This window comes from Glycine max, chromosome 9 (genome assembly GCF_000004515.6).
Source record: "Glycine max cultivar Williams 82 chromosome 9, Glycine_max_v4.0, whole genome shotgun sequence".
In the NCBI taxonomy this organism is placed as follows: Eukaryota; Viridiplantae; Streptophyta; class Magnoliopsida; order Fabales; family Fabaceae; genus Glycine; species Glycine max.
Window position 1 is genome coordinate 4,162,710 of NC_038245.2, and position 13,991 is coordinate 4,176,700.

General features: G+C 31.3%; 1 protein-coding gene across 2 annotated transcripts; it reads right to left on the bottom strand.

The window, feature by feature from the left end:
• Positions 1-4,965: 4,965 nt before the first annotated feature.
• On the bottom strand, positions 4,966-11,951 carry LOC100797740 (DDB1- and CUL4-associated factor 4). 2 transcript variants are annotated; one of them, XM_014761909.3, is made up of 13 exons: positions 11,775-11,951; positions 11,523-11,647; positions 10,983-11,135; positions 10,777-10,907; positions 9,520-9,753; positions 8,983-9,161; positions 8,102-8,202; positions 7,225-7,380; positions 6,781-6,836; positions 6,613-6,670; positions 6,074-6,194; positions 5,889-6,002; positions 4,966-5,778 (listed from the first exon to the last, which is right to left on the bottom strand). In XM_014761909.3, the coding sequence occupies exons 1-13, from the start codon at positions 11,788-11,790 to the stop codon at positions 5,681-5,683; spliced, it is 1,542 nt and encodes a 513-aa protein (XP_014617395.1). In that variant the 5' UTR covers positions 11,791-11,951; the 3' UTR covers positions 4,966-5,680. The 2 variants fall into 2 exon arrangements, with proteins under 2 accessions (XP_014617395.1, XP_006586939.1); XM_006586876.4 differs by having other exon boundaries at positions 10,980-11,135.
• Positions 11,952-13,991: the final 2,040 nt, after the last annotated feature.

Below are 13,991 nucleotides of genomic sequence, written 5' to 3' on the forward strand. Positions count from 1 at the left end.
AAATAGCTTAAGATCAAGTTTAATGGGTATCAATTAATTAATTGTGACTGTGGTATATCTGTTCCTTTTCCCATTATAATTAACCTCTCTGTGGTATATCTGTTCTTTTTCCCATTATAATTAACCTCTCTGTGGTATATCTGTTCCTTTTCCCATATAATTCAAACGTTTCTATAACTCAAGTGTGTAAATGTGACTGTGTACTCATACCCGTGTGGGGGCTCTCTTTTTTGGTCCTCTTCAAAGTAACTACTCGGTTGCTTCTGACCGCACGCTCCCTGTCTTATAGATCGTGATTCGTGACCAACCTAACCAAGTTTTTCTCTCTTTGGAGTCTTGTGTTTCTCACACACTTTTTTTTTTGTTAAGGAAAAAAAGTTATACCGTATGGATCCCACTTTTGGCTCAACTTACATTGCTATTTTTAACATTTTTACTCCTCTCAATTAAGTCACTTATCCCAGCTATTGGATAACCATTATTTTGTGTATGTGTGTGAATCAAGAAATCGGACAACTGGAGATTAATCTCTTTTTTCAAGACATATATAAACATCTAGAGATTTTATCTATTTTAATAAAGTATTTTTATACACATAACTAGAAATCAAATTAACTACATGTTTAATAAACAGTTATTTATCAACTATAACAAAACTTATTCGATTGTTAGTATCATTTTTATAACAATATACATACGTTTGTTCATGAGAATCAATCATGTTTAAGAGAATAGGTAAATCAATATTTATGAATAATTTTTTTCTTTAAACATTTAAAACAATTATATATTTAAAATTCGAATTCAAAATTACATTTCAAGCTCAAACAAAATTACGCTAATTGATTCACACTGTATTGTATGGACATAAAGTAACCATTTATTTGCTACTAACTCCTCTTTTGTATTTTCATCGCCTAATTGCTGAATACGACAGAAGATATTGATAAAGCTATGTACCTAACAATCAATTAGCACACCGTCAAAGGAGAGGTTCACCAATCTCCGCTTTCCTCTTTTCATATTTCAGGTCTCTCTCTCTGAGTTGAACTTCTTTATCATTATAACACAACAAAACCCTACATGTCTTCTCCAGAAACCTTATTTACCTTATCATTTCCAACTTTAAAAATTTCACAAACATACTCTCACAACCCTAGTACCTTTTAATTTGTTGATTGCAAACCTAGCTAATCAACTACCTACACTTCTTGGATGATTTTTAGAAGGCACTGCGTTTTGCATGGCTGGTGATGCAGCATTTCCCTCTTACACTTCCACTTGCATGATGACCTTCTTCTTCTCTTTGCTCTTAGCTCTTCACTTCGCCATGGCCGTCCCAGAACGAAGCTTCTCCTCTTTAGCTTCTATAAAAGAAGGTGCAAAGAAGAGGAACACCATGGTAGCTGCTTCAACTGCTAGAGAAGAAGGAAGCACACAAAATCTCAAGACAGAAGAAGCCACACCAAAAGATAACCATGTTTCTGATCATCTCTTGAAGGGTACTAATAAAGAAGGAAGTTCTCGATCTCCGCGACCTCCATTGGAGAGGCAAAACAAGATCTTCAATGCTAGTGAACATGAAGTCCCTAGTGGTCCAAACCCTATTTCAAACAGGTAAATATTCAACATCAGGGCAAAAAAAAAATTAAGATTAAGATTAAGATTACCATTTACCAGCCTAGAGGTTCGTGGTTTTCAGGTTGTTTATGTTCTCTTTCCTGTTATATATTATTATTATTATTATTTTGTTGTTCATTTTTGTTCTGAGAATTGGTTTGGAGTGCTAGCTATAGCTAGGGATTCAAAACATGCAGTTTGATATATATGTGAGTGCAGTTCTGTTCATATTATTGTCATGAAACTGAACCACACGCGTACCAATCATTTAAAACATGAGGATATGTGTACATGAGATTCTACTTCTAGTCATCATTATGTTCATATATATGTATATATACGGTTGCTACTTTTCTGAATGGTCATCATATTTTTCGATCTTCTTTACTGTCATTTTCTCTATTATTTACCAATATTTTTTAATCAATTTACGACAAAATTTATCTTCAGTACTAGATCATCTGATCAATATTCTTTATAAGGCTAAATTAAATTAGGCTTGCTGAATTAGCAAATAAGTGCACGATATATGCAAACTAAATGTTGCGCCCTACGTGTGTGTGTGTATATATATATATATATATATATATATATGTAAGCATTTTAACTTCCTCAAAGACATTGAACAAAATTTTGATCAATGAAAAATTGAAAACAGGAAGATTGAATGAATAAAAATTCAGTATTTTTTTAGAATTACATTTATTTAATAGGAAGGCTATTTTTGGCATCTTATTTAAAAAAGGGCATCCAGCCTTTTCTATTTTTAGGTCTAAGGATATCTTATTATTGGAAACGAAAATTTGAAACACATGGAAAGGGAGCTCTCACTATATGTAACTGAAATTCCAAATAAAAATCAGGAAAAATATACTAGTGCAGATACCCATTACTCATTACAAAGGGTTTCCAATTCATCTACCAATTGGTCACTAATAATCCAAAGAATAAAAGCGGACATAATGATTCAAGTTGCAATGAAGGTGAGCTTTTTGTTTACGACGAGGACTTGCTTATTGTACACAATAATGAAAGGGGATTTGGGGTTAAAAAAAAAGTATGCAGAAACATCCCTCATTCACCATTGTTTTGCGTGAAAAAGTTACACGGATTTGTCATGCAAAGCAGTGTTTGAAGGGTCAATATCCTTCATCCTCAATTACCCAAAATATCCTCGTCATTTTCCCTACCCTCCCATAGTATCCTTTGTCCCTTTCCTTTAAAAACAAACCATTACATGCTGACTCAATTTTTAAATGCATAAGTTCAGTGTCTCTTTCCCCTTGATACTACCCTCTTGTTTGTTTATCATGTGAAACTGCCAAACTTATTTGGACTAATTATTGGGTCCTTTTTTGTTTGCTTTCCTTGGGTACATAGATGTTTATTGAATTTTGGAAAGCTCTAGTGATAGCAAAAAATTATGAGGTAGTTCTTAATTAATCACCATCTGATTATAGTCTTCCTGTGTGTTTGGATTAGTATATGTAATTTACGTTTGATTAAATTCACATTAAAATACACTAAAAATAACTAAAAAAAATTTATAATTCTCGATTGAGTTGTGTGTATGAGAATCTAAACACATTATTTGAAACGTATCCAAGTTTTACCATTTATAAGAAAAAAATAATATTTAATTATATATATATATATAGAGAGAGAGAGAGATTAATTGGGACCATGAAAGTTTTGATCATGATTTCAAATTTTGGGAAATAGCTTCCAAGATTCCTTAGTGTTAATCATCATAAATTATCTTTTAGCATTTTATGGAACGAAAAACATTTACATATATTACATTTGACGTGGTACCACGTACCAAATTCATTAATTGATAATTTTCATTGATGTCACGCACACCCAAAAAAATTCAACATTTTTTCACTGCATACCGTCCCATCCATCACATTTAAACTTTTGTTTTATCTTAAAAAATAATGAACATGCATTTATAGGTTCATGTTATAAAACCAAGCTAAAAGAGAGGCTCAGGAACATGATTTTGCCTTAACTTTTGTTTTCAAGGGGTCTTGTCGCTTTAGTTAGTTACTTTAATTTGTTGCCAAGACTCAACTCAAACGCTGTGTGGTAAGCTTATATGGCTACTTGGATAGAGAATGTTTGTCAAACAAAAAGATATCAAAAGAACTGTTATCCTTGCTTTGACAAAAGCAATCAAAGTGCCTTGACAGCTTTCCCTTTTCACGACTATTTTTCTTTATTTGGTTACTTAGATTTCCTTTTTAATTATTCCCCATCTTCATTCAAAATTTTATTAGTTTTTTTTTTTTTTTGGGTTATGATTTCTGAAAAAGGGTAAAATTTGCATTGGGGTGTTTTTCTTTTAAAAATAAAATAGTTACATCATGAGAACATGTCAATCTCGTAAAATAATAGATTAAATTAAAAGGATAGAAGGTGCGAGGATGAGCATGAGATTTGGAATGATTTTTTGTTTATTGTTAATTTCAATTTTAGGTTATTGCTTGTAAAGAGAACATTTTTTATAAGAAATATTTAAATTGCACAATCTTTTATATATCTTCTTACGATTATCTATTATCTTCGTGTTACCAGTTTTGAGACATTTATGAATGAAATGACAGTAAAACCTTCCTACTATAAACAAAATATATTAGGTTTCATAAATATATAACCATTTACATGGAAAAAACTGTTATGGATCAAGCCATAACAACTCAATATGTTACAATATGGGATGGGTGATTTGTGTAAGTCGTGCTGATTAGCTCTATCGCTGAAAGTAAGGAATCCAACAGTCAAAAGCCATTAGATTTTAAATCTTGAAAAAAAATTTAGTATCAATTAACGAACAACTCTTCTCACAGATGCTTCTCTATATGCATAAATCATAATCAACAATAGATCATAGCTATCATGCTGAAAGGACCCAAGCTACAAGAACTTTTGGGTAGATCATTAGATTTAAGAATAAATCATATCGCAGTTTTACGAAGTTGGAGGAGTGGCTTTGTTGAATTCCATATACGTAAAAATTGCACAATTTAACGCATATAAAAAAAAGTAAAAATTGAATAGAATATTTGAATGTTATAAATTATTTAATATCGTATTTAATTTCTACAGATAAAAAAATATAAAAAATTGAAACTTAAACTCATTTGCTGTTTTATTTATTATTTTATAAGAAAAAAAATTATCATTAAAGTAGTACAAGACGTGTCTTAAATCAAGCCCCTCAACAAAGTTTGGTACATGCAAAGCAGCATCCATCAACTTATTTGGTTGAATCCAAAAGGAACAAAACTGACCAGTGGTTAATTTTATCCTTGGTCTCTGATAGCAACCAGAGGAATAAAGTAGAAAAGAGAGTAAACTTTCTATTAAGATAGCTCAATTGCAAGCTTGTTACATAACGATCACTAATGAAACAGTAAGAAAACTGAATAACGATGAATTGGAGCCTATAGCTCCTTGCAAGATATCTCTGTTCTAGACATGCAATGCATCTAAAAAAATTAAAGTAAAATGAAATTCATATCTCAACCCACTGAAAAAGGATACCAAAGAATCTAACTTGTTAGTTGAACAATATACAAGAGTTTTTCTAAATAACCCTGCTAATGATACGAGCCAATTAACAGTACCACAATGGTCACTAGCAGGACTAAGGCTGTCCAGCATATGATGATTCTCAAAGTAAAAGGACAACGTCAACATAGAAACTTTTGGCACATAAAAGCCATAGCCAGCACAATGCTTTCCTTTTTTCTTTTTGGCTTTAAACCTCTTTCCTTGTGTGTGTAAATACTAAAACAGCACTAATTCTACAAAGTATTGGTCATCTCTGCTATGTGCCACTGCTAGTATCAGCTTTAATCCCCAAAAGAGCCTTTAACAGGGAATTTTGCTATGTGAGTATATATATATCTACAAGCTATCTGATTACCTTAATGTGAGTATATATAGATATGTGCAATAACCTCAGTTTTTATCAGGTATTGTATGCAACTAGTTCGTTAGACACTAGCTTTTGAGGATATGTCCAGACTTGATCATGTGAGCATAGGATAGCTCATAACCAGCACATATAAAACAGTCCTTCATATGATCCAAGCCATGCACCCTGAGACGAGTCGCACTTGTATTGGTTTTCCTCTTCTGCTTTAAAACCTATAAAACCAAATAATACACTTTTTAAGATTAGCAACCAGCTGAAAACCAAAAGCATAGGAGAATTTATAAAATTGAAAGCCGAAAGGATGAGAGGATGCCGTGCTCACTATGTCCATATGTTTTATAGCACACGGTGGAGATAATGGAATCAGAGAACTTGTCCTCGAAAAGAAGTTCACCAGACTTGATACTCCATAACCTTAGCTTGCAATCATTTCCACCTGAGATGACAAACACGAAATTTTCAGACTCTAGAATGCTATATAAATAACATCACTGAAACAACACCTACCTGACATAACAAATCTCTCAGATGGATCAACGCCCATCTGTATACGAGTATGAGAATTCACATGCCCTTCATAACATTGAACAGCACCCCTCTGAAGTAGACGAAGATCATAAAGTTTCATCTGAAAAGCAAAAGAACCCATCATTAAGAAGTAATTTCTCTCATGATATGAGGCCAGCAAGAAATGGTGACTACCAAAACAATTTATGTAACAGTTTTCTTCGTTATCTTGCAAGTTCTGGTAACATATATTGCCTTCATTGGTCATTATATCAATCACTATAGTATCTAGGTGATGCAAGACCCAGTGAACAAAACAAATATAATCTCCCATGAAAAAAGAAATTCAATTAAACGTGATTGATTACACTAAGTTTGTGTGCATTAAATACAAATAATTTCTCTTCAATTTAAATATAAGAAATGAATTCATGCAACTGATTAATCATGAGATGCTGCTACAAATTTTTGGCATTCTATGCCATGTAAGAGCAGACATAAATGATATAGGTCACAATTTTCCTGAAGAGTATACTAACCGATCCATCCATTGAGCTTGCCAAGAAGTACTGATCATCAAACTGAAGTGATGCCAAACTAGTGTCAAACCCACAAAATAAATTACAGAAAATAGTCAGTCAAAATCAATAATATTCAAATGAAGATACAAGTCATGTAGACAACCAACAAGGAAAAGGATGACTAACCAGGAAATAGATGAAGACATCCGAATGGTATGAGAAGGATATATGTCTCCTTTGAGCTGCAATATGGGTGAAGCATAAGCATATCAATAATAGATAAAGCTAAAAGTGTAATGACAATCATAAAGTCAGACATTGAAGAACACATTGTGAACATAGAACAAGAAATAATGAGTTCCATCAAATCAAAAATTTATACAGGGACTTGAACAGATTCACAAAAAACAAATACATCATTTGGCATACACATGGAAATCTTAGTTTTCATCTTTTTCTCTTTAATAGATTTTCTTACAGTTTCTCCCCTGTAATTTTAAAATCAAGGTTTCCATTATATATTCTGAATCTCTGTACAATATTTTATTATGCTATATTTTGCTTGTTTCTTGAAATCTTCTGTTTCTCTAGTCTATCCTTAATTCTAATTTCCAAAACAAAGAAAAATACCTTGAACCATTCTTTATTAGAACCTACAACTTTCTTGTCTGAAGATGCATATGGTATCCGATGGGTAATAAGTCTACCAGAAAGGCTTTCTCTTCTCTCACGAGAATCAACAGTGACAATTGCCCCATTTCTTAGCCCACATAAAATCACATTTCCCTGCAACAACAATGAGAAAATATATTGAGAATGGTAACCTCATAATATGGTCAAAGGATATATCATGGTGGTTTTGTAGCAAAAAATGAAAACATAAAAAAAGACAGAAATCAACAAATATCACATTGCATTTCACATCAATGAAGAAATTTTATTCAGACCAAAAAGAGGGAATAAATACTCCCTCCATTCCATTTTAATTGTCAGATTTTAGGAAAATTTGTGTTTCTATTTATCTGTCATTTTTAAAGTTCAAGATAACATTAATTACTCTTTTGTCAATTATACCCTTACTTTTCACCTAGTTTTTAATTAATTTACACATACGGAAAACTGATAAAAATATATTCCTTTTTTCTAACATCAAGATCAAGCACAGCATTTCCCTTTGAACCTTATTATAATGTCTTTTTCAAAATGAGCAATCAACAATTAAGTAACCCTGCTTTTGTTTCAAGTGTGTTTAATAAGAATAGTTCAAGTTATTGATGATAGGATATGGAAATAGTAAAAATGCCAGCAGTTATGTAAACTAGGCAAATTTTCTGTTCATACTCATGAATTTGATAATTAAATTCACAAAAACGTTTCATTCATTAAGACAAGGTGAAAATTTCAGCTTCTCTTCAATTTAATGATTTATTTGATTGAAAGAAAATTTACTGGGCAGTATTTATTAGGAATAACTTTCCATTTTTTAAAATAAAAAGGGATAACTTACCGAATTAACAATCTGTTGCGCAAAAACATCACTTTTACAGTGTAAAAACCATGACATTGTCCCAGTTTCCAGATCCACTGAAGCAGCTCCCAAATTTGTACCTAACAAAGTTAAAGAACACAAATAAATATATTGCAAAAAATTATATATAAAATTACAAAGGGGAAAAAATTGTAATGTCAAAAAGTTTGTTCAGAATTCAGATATTTCTTATGGGAGAGGGTATATATCACAACCGTCATGTTCATGAACTACCACCAAGACTTAATAAACCATTTCCCATGGCACATGTTTCATTATCTTAATCTGATAAAAATAGAAGCAAAATGCAGACAAGAGACAGAAGCAAAACAAATCAGATCATTCACAGCCATATTGATACAGGCTACACTAGATCATTCCATGTAGCTAAATTTTATAAACTGAAAATCAAACAGTGAAGAGATATAACGGATTAGGAATAGTATTTCTACAAGAATGGGGTGAATGAAAAGTACCAAAATATAATAAATCTGTCAGTGAACAGAAGCAAACCCCTACTATCTCAACAATCCAGAATTCTTGATAAACTGTTGACAAAAGTTTGGGTGCATGTTATGGCCCAAAATTATTTATCCCTTAAAACCAATAGCTATTGGTAATAATCAAAACTCAACTGGGTTGGAATCTATATACAGAAGTGTTAATGAGGGAACATGAAACATAATAACAAATTAGCAAGACCATGACTTAATGCTAAGGGTTAAGTACAAATTCCTCACAAAATGTCATGTGGCTGTATCTAAATTTAACATTATTTGGCATAAGCACATGCATCTGAGCATGCATGTGCCTGTGTATGTGTGTGTGAGAAAGAGTGAGGAGAGCAATATGTAACTTACCAATTACAGCCCGATGTCTATTATAATCATATTCTGATGTCCAAATGGTACCCCTGAAAGATGCAATTTCCTCCAGTCCGCTCCATGTGTTCAGTATACCTGGTCCAAGATTTAATGGTTCAACAAGATCAAGAGTATAAACTGTTCCACCTGATGTCTCTGATCCCAATGTAGTAAATCTATTTTCATGTTAAGATCTTTCACTTCAAGATCAATTTTATTATAAATAAATGGCATATAGTGATCCAATATTGATGATAGAGAGGATTCAACAAGTCAAATATAAACTATGCTATATAGCAAATCTTGGTAATCCAATGTCACATGGGTGATCAAGATTAGAAGTTACATGAAGATCATTTGACTAAATGTTTAAATTTTAACCATATATGAGGAGGGATCCACTTACTCCAAGAGTTACTAGATCTCCCTCTCTCTCTCTCTCTCTCTCTCTCTCTCTCTCTATATATATATATATATATATATATATATATATAGTGCTTACAGAGAAATAACCAAAAATACTCAAAAGGATACAATGCACGTCCAACAATATGACCATCATTGACAGCGTGAGAAGAGAACTTTGGACCCAATCTTATACTAGATATTCTGGAGGACATAAGCAGTGCAGCTCGATTAGGTTTAAAAACTGGCTTAAGCACCTCATTATTCTCATCTGTTCTCCCTTTAACATAATTCTTCACACAATCTGCCCTCCATTTTGTCCCACCATCATGATTACGCCCAACCCCTCCAACTTGAGAAAAACTGCAAAATACCAAATTTCACAAACTAGTAAATAGTTATTAACATTATATGTCAATGTTAACAAGAATCAAATGAATAATAAACATCTGTTAGGTTCAAGTGCAACAAGTGTGATCCAGTCAGTTTGCAGGATCATCAAGGTACTGATAAAATATTGACATAAACTGATCAGTTGTTGATTAGAGTACTAGAGAAATGTTGCAAAAAGAAGATTAAAGCAAAATGGAAAAACAAATTGAATAATTTAATGTCAAGATGAAAAGATACACACCAATTGATTAAAACAAACATACTGACTGGTGGTCACATGATTAGGAAGGTAGCAGTTTTTTAAATACCAGATAGTGGCACGTAGCGGCCGATTACTATATTACTATATACATAGAAATTCTCAAAAAAGATAAAAAAAATTACCCTAAATTAATGACATTAATAATTAACAATAAAAGTCATGGGTATCTTAAACAAAACATACAAGTAATACCAACAAAAGTCAAATACAAGTTTTATAGATAAGAATCATCAATTATCATCTACACCCAAGTTGTCTTCTTTATCATTTTCACTACTATTACAGCTGTATATTTCCTGTTTGGAAATTAAAAACCCAAAAAAGCTCTAATGTCTCTATTCAGAGGGCTTTTTTGGTATCAGCACATACGCTACCATAGTGCTGCTATGGCCACTATTTAGTCCACCACTGCCACTACACTAAACTGCTCCACTGTCGCTTTTTTACACTTTGATATAAGGGCAATGGTTAGCAAAAATGTAATTTAACTTAATACATTTTTATGAGATCATAAAATAATACAAAGATGTACTCGCTTAATTTAACTTGTATAAATAGTTAGAAACAACTATAAGTCATGTTTACATCCATTTCACAGTTGATAAAAGAAACAATTCAATCACAAAGGTTAGAGAATAGAGATTTTTCCAATCATCCTAGATTATATTATAGAAAGCAAGCAATCACAACGACAAACAGAAAACATGCGCACACACAGACACGAGTTGTACCTCATCGAGCCATTTGTGCTGCCCGTCAACAAAACATCAGTTTCAGTTTTCCCTGCCGACGTCTGCACATCAACGCGCAAGTGTTCCAAAGCAGTAATACGCATCCCATCAGTTCCCCGATACTTCCAGATCTGCAAATTCAATTTTCGATTAGATTCAAAGCTCAGAACGACATAGAAAAGGAAATAAAAAGTGATTTGCACCACAGGTCTAGATGCTTGCATCTTCCGGAATTCCTCGGTGAAGTTACTTCTGCAATAGCGAGAGGCAATGGCACAGTGACCATCCAACTCCCTAGCCCGAAGCAGCTTAGACGGGGTTCTGTTTCTAAGCTTCCTACAACAACTCCCACCACTTTCCTGTATCCAAAATCAGTCCCATTTCAAGTTAAATTCAATTCAATGAGTCACATATAACCCTAATTGCGCAATGCATTAAGGTTTTACAAATGAACAAATCATCAAATTGGTCCCTAAAGTATTACCCTCTTTCCTAAGTAACCCTCAAAGTAATAAAATTATACAAAATAGTCCTTAAAGTATTAAAAAAATCATGCTACATAGTCCTTCAAGCATCGAAAAATCCTTCAAATCAGTTCCTCAACGTCAGTAAAACATATCAACTTAGAGACTAAAGTGATGAATTTTCAATACTTTACATATAAATTTCATAACTTTAAGACTATTTACGATAAAGGGTAATACTTTAGAGACTAAATTACAAATATTATATATGTATATATGTACCTGGTTGGAGGAGGTTTGGGGTGAGTTAAGAGCAGGGGTCATAGGCTTGGAAGAAGAACCAGGAATAGGGCCTTTGATGGGGAAATACCTGCTCTTCTCAGAGTCATAGTAAAACCCTGGAAGGTCTGTTGCAAAAAAAAAACAAAATAAAAAAAAAAAACGTTACTACATTACATTCAATTACAAGTGCATGAATTGGGATGATGAATAAACATGTAGGTAAATGTGATTGGAACAAATTGATTTATTCACCCTTTGGTTGTGGCATGTGTGCGTCGCTGCTGCTGCAGAATCGCAGAAAGGGTGCGGTTTGTTGGTCGGACGAGGAAACACGGTACGGCGTACGAGGTTTGGGAGGGAGTGAGAATAACGTGAAATTTAGTTTGCAGCTCCCACTCTTTGGATCCTTTTGGTTTTGGTTTCAGAACTATGGGCCGTTTGTTTGTTATATATTAACGGGGAAAAGAAACATTATGAAGTAAACTACTGTACTTGTAGTAAATTTTTTTAGTTATTTAGAAAATACTGTAGAAAAAAATAGTTTTTTTTTTGTATAATTATCAAAATCAAAATTATATAAAAATAAGAGTTTTGAAAAAAAGAAGCAATTGATTGTAGAGAGACTATTTAAAATAGTTTTTATTTCAATTATATTTTAGGTTTTTTGTAACTCCTAATTAGTTTTGAAAACCTTAATGACGTGCGTGATAAGAAAGAAATAAATGGATGAGAATTAGGGCAGAAGAAAATAGAATGAATAGAAATAAGTGAAAAATATAATGAATTTAGGAATGCTTAATTTAAGAGAAATAGTATAAAAAAAAGGAGAGAAACGAAAAAAAAAATAAAAAAAAAAATATATATATATATATATATATATATATATATATATATATATATATATATATATATATATATATATATATATATATATTATAAACAATGGACTGTGACTTGCTAAAAAGCAATTGTTTTTTTAGAAACAAAAACAATTGTTTTTTTTTAGAAACAAAAAGCAATTGTTGAAACAGGATAATCAATTTTGTTAATGAAAATTGATTATTTTTATTTTTTTACATTATGGCAATTAATTATGAACGAAAAACAATAGATTATTTTCATAAAGGAACGCAGTTGATCGTTTTTTCAGTATTTTATAAAGAAATAAAAAGTTGTAAAACTCGTACATTTCTTTCTCTCTTCTCTCTTATTTTCAAGTTATCAAACAGACTATTCTCTCTTTTCTCTCTACTCTGTTTTGTATGTAGATCTGTGCAAGGAAATTAATGTATTATTATTATTATTATTATTATTATTATTATTATTATTATTATTATTATTATTATTATTATGAAGCTGAAAAAACATGTATAATATGAATTTCTGGAAATACATTATGCCTAAGAATATTTTTGGATTACCTTCTAATATTATCATCTTCAAATTTCCAGGGATTCAATAAGATTCGTGAAACAAACCGTCCCCTTGCAATACAAATGATGACACATGTCATCCGAAACTTTAGAAGCAACATTGTTTTGCTACATGGACTCTGAACATGTTTTTGGATTCATAAATTTATAATTATAGATTTTCATTCTCCTTTCTATTTTCCTTATATTTGTTAGATACCAAACAAAACATGAATAAACACATAAGAAGAAACAACTCTTCGTAGAGGGGTATAGTTTACGAATATAAAAAAAAGGTGGGGGTACAAAGAGAAGACAGTTGGTGACAATAGCAAAGGGCTTCTTGCTAGTTTTTTTTGTCCTTAAAATTAAAAGGGCCTTTTTCTATTCTCACCCATTACAAATTAGAGAAAATAAATATATTTAAGCCTGTTAGAAAAATAATGTATCTTTGTATGTCAGTGCACTTCATTTAAAATTTAATATTTTAACTTTTTTAAAGAGTTTAATAAATATGCACAATTTGGTAAAAAAAAAAAAAAGAAGTATTTTTTATATTGACAATCAATTAAAAATTCATTTTTAGTATGAATTTCAAAGTAACACACTTATAATTATAAACTAATTATTTTTTTAATTATTTTTACACTCACTCTTATAATTATAAACTAATAATTTTTTTTAATAAATTAAGCTTGTTAGTAATTGAATAATTAAAAAAACATTTATCATGTGGATAATAAACAAACACATGTTGATCAACATTTACAGAATATGTAGGTCAATGTTAAAAATTGATCAAAAGAATTAAAATACTGAAATTTTTAAAAAATAAGAGACAAAATATCTTAATTAAAAAAATAAGAATCTAAAATTGTGAACTTTTTAAAAATGAAAATGAAATATTTCAATTAAAAAAAGGGGACTAAAAGCAAAGATTTGAGAAAATAGGATGATGAAAATTACATGTTAGCCAATATAAAATAAGTGTCTACAAGAAGTGACAACCTCACAACAATATTATTAATTTGAATATTTATTAAACATAATATAAGGT

Bases quoted from the DNA above. Each gene is read 5' to 3' on its own strand.
- LOC100797740 (XM_006586876.4), bottom strand. The intron at 8,203-8,982 runs GTAAGTTACATA...TAACTTTGTTAG, and splicing joins TAGACATCGGGCTGTAATTG to GTACAAATTTGGGAGCTGCT. The intron at 6,195-6,612 runs GTTAGTATACTC...TTTGCTTTTCAG, and splicing joins CAAGCTCAATGGATGGATCG to ATGAAACTTTATGATCTTCG.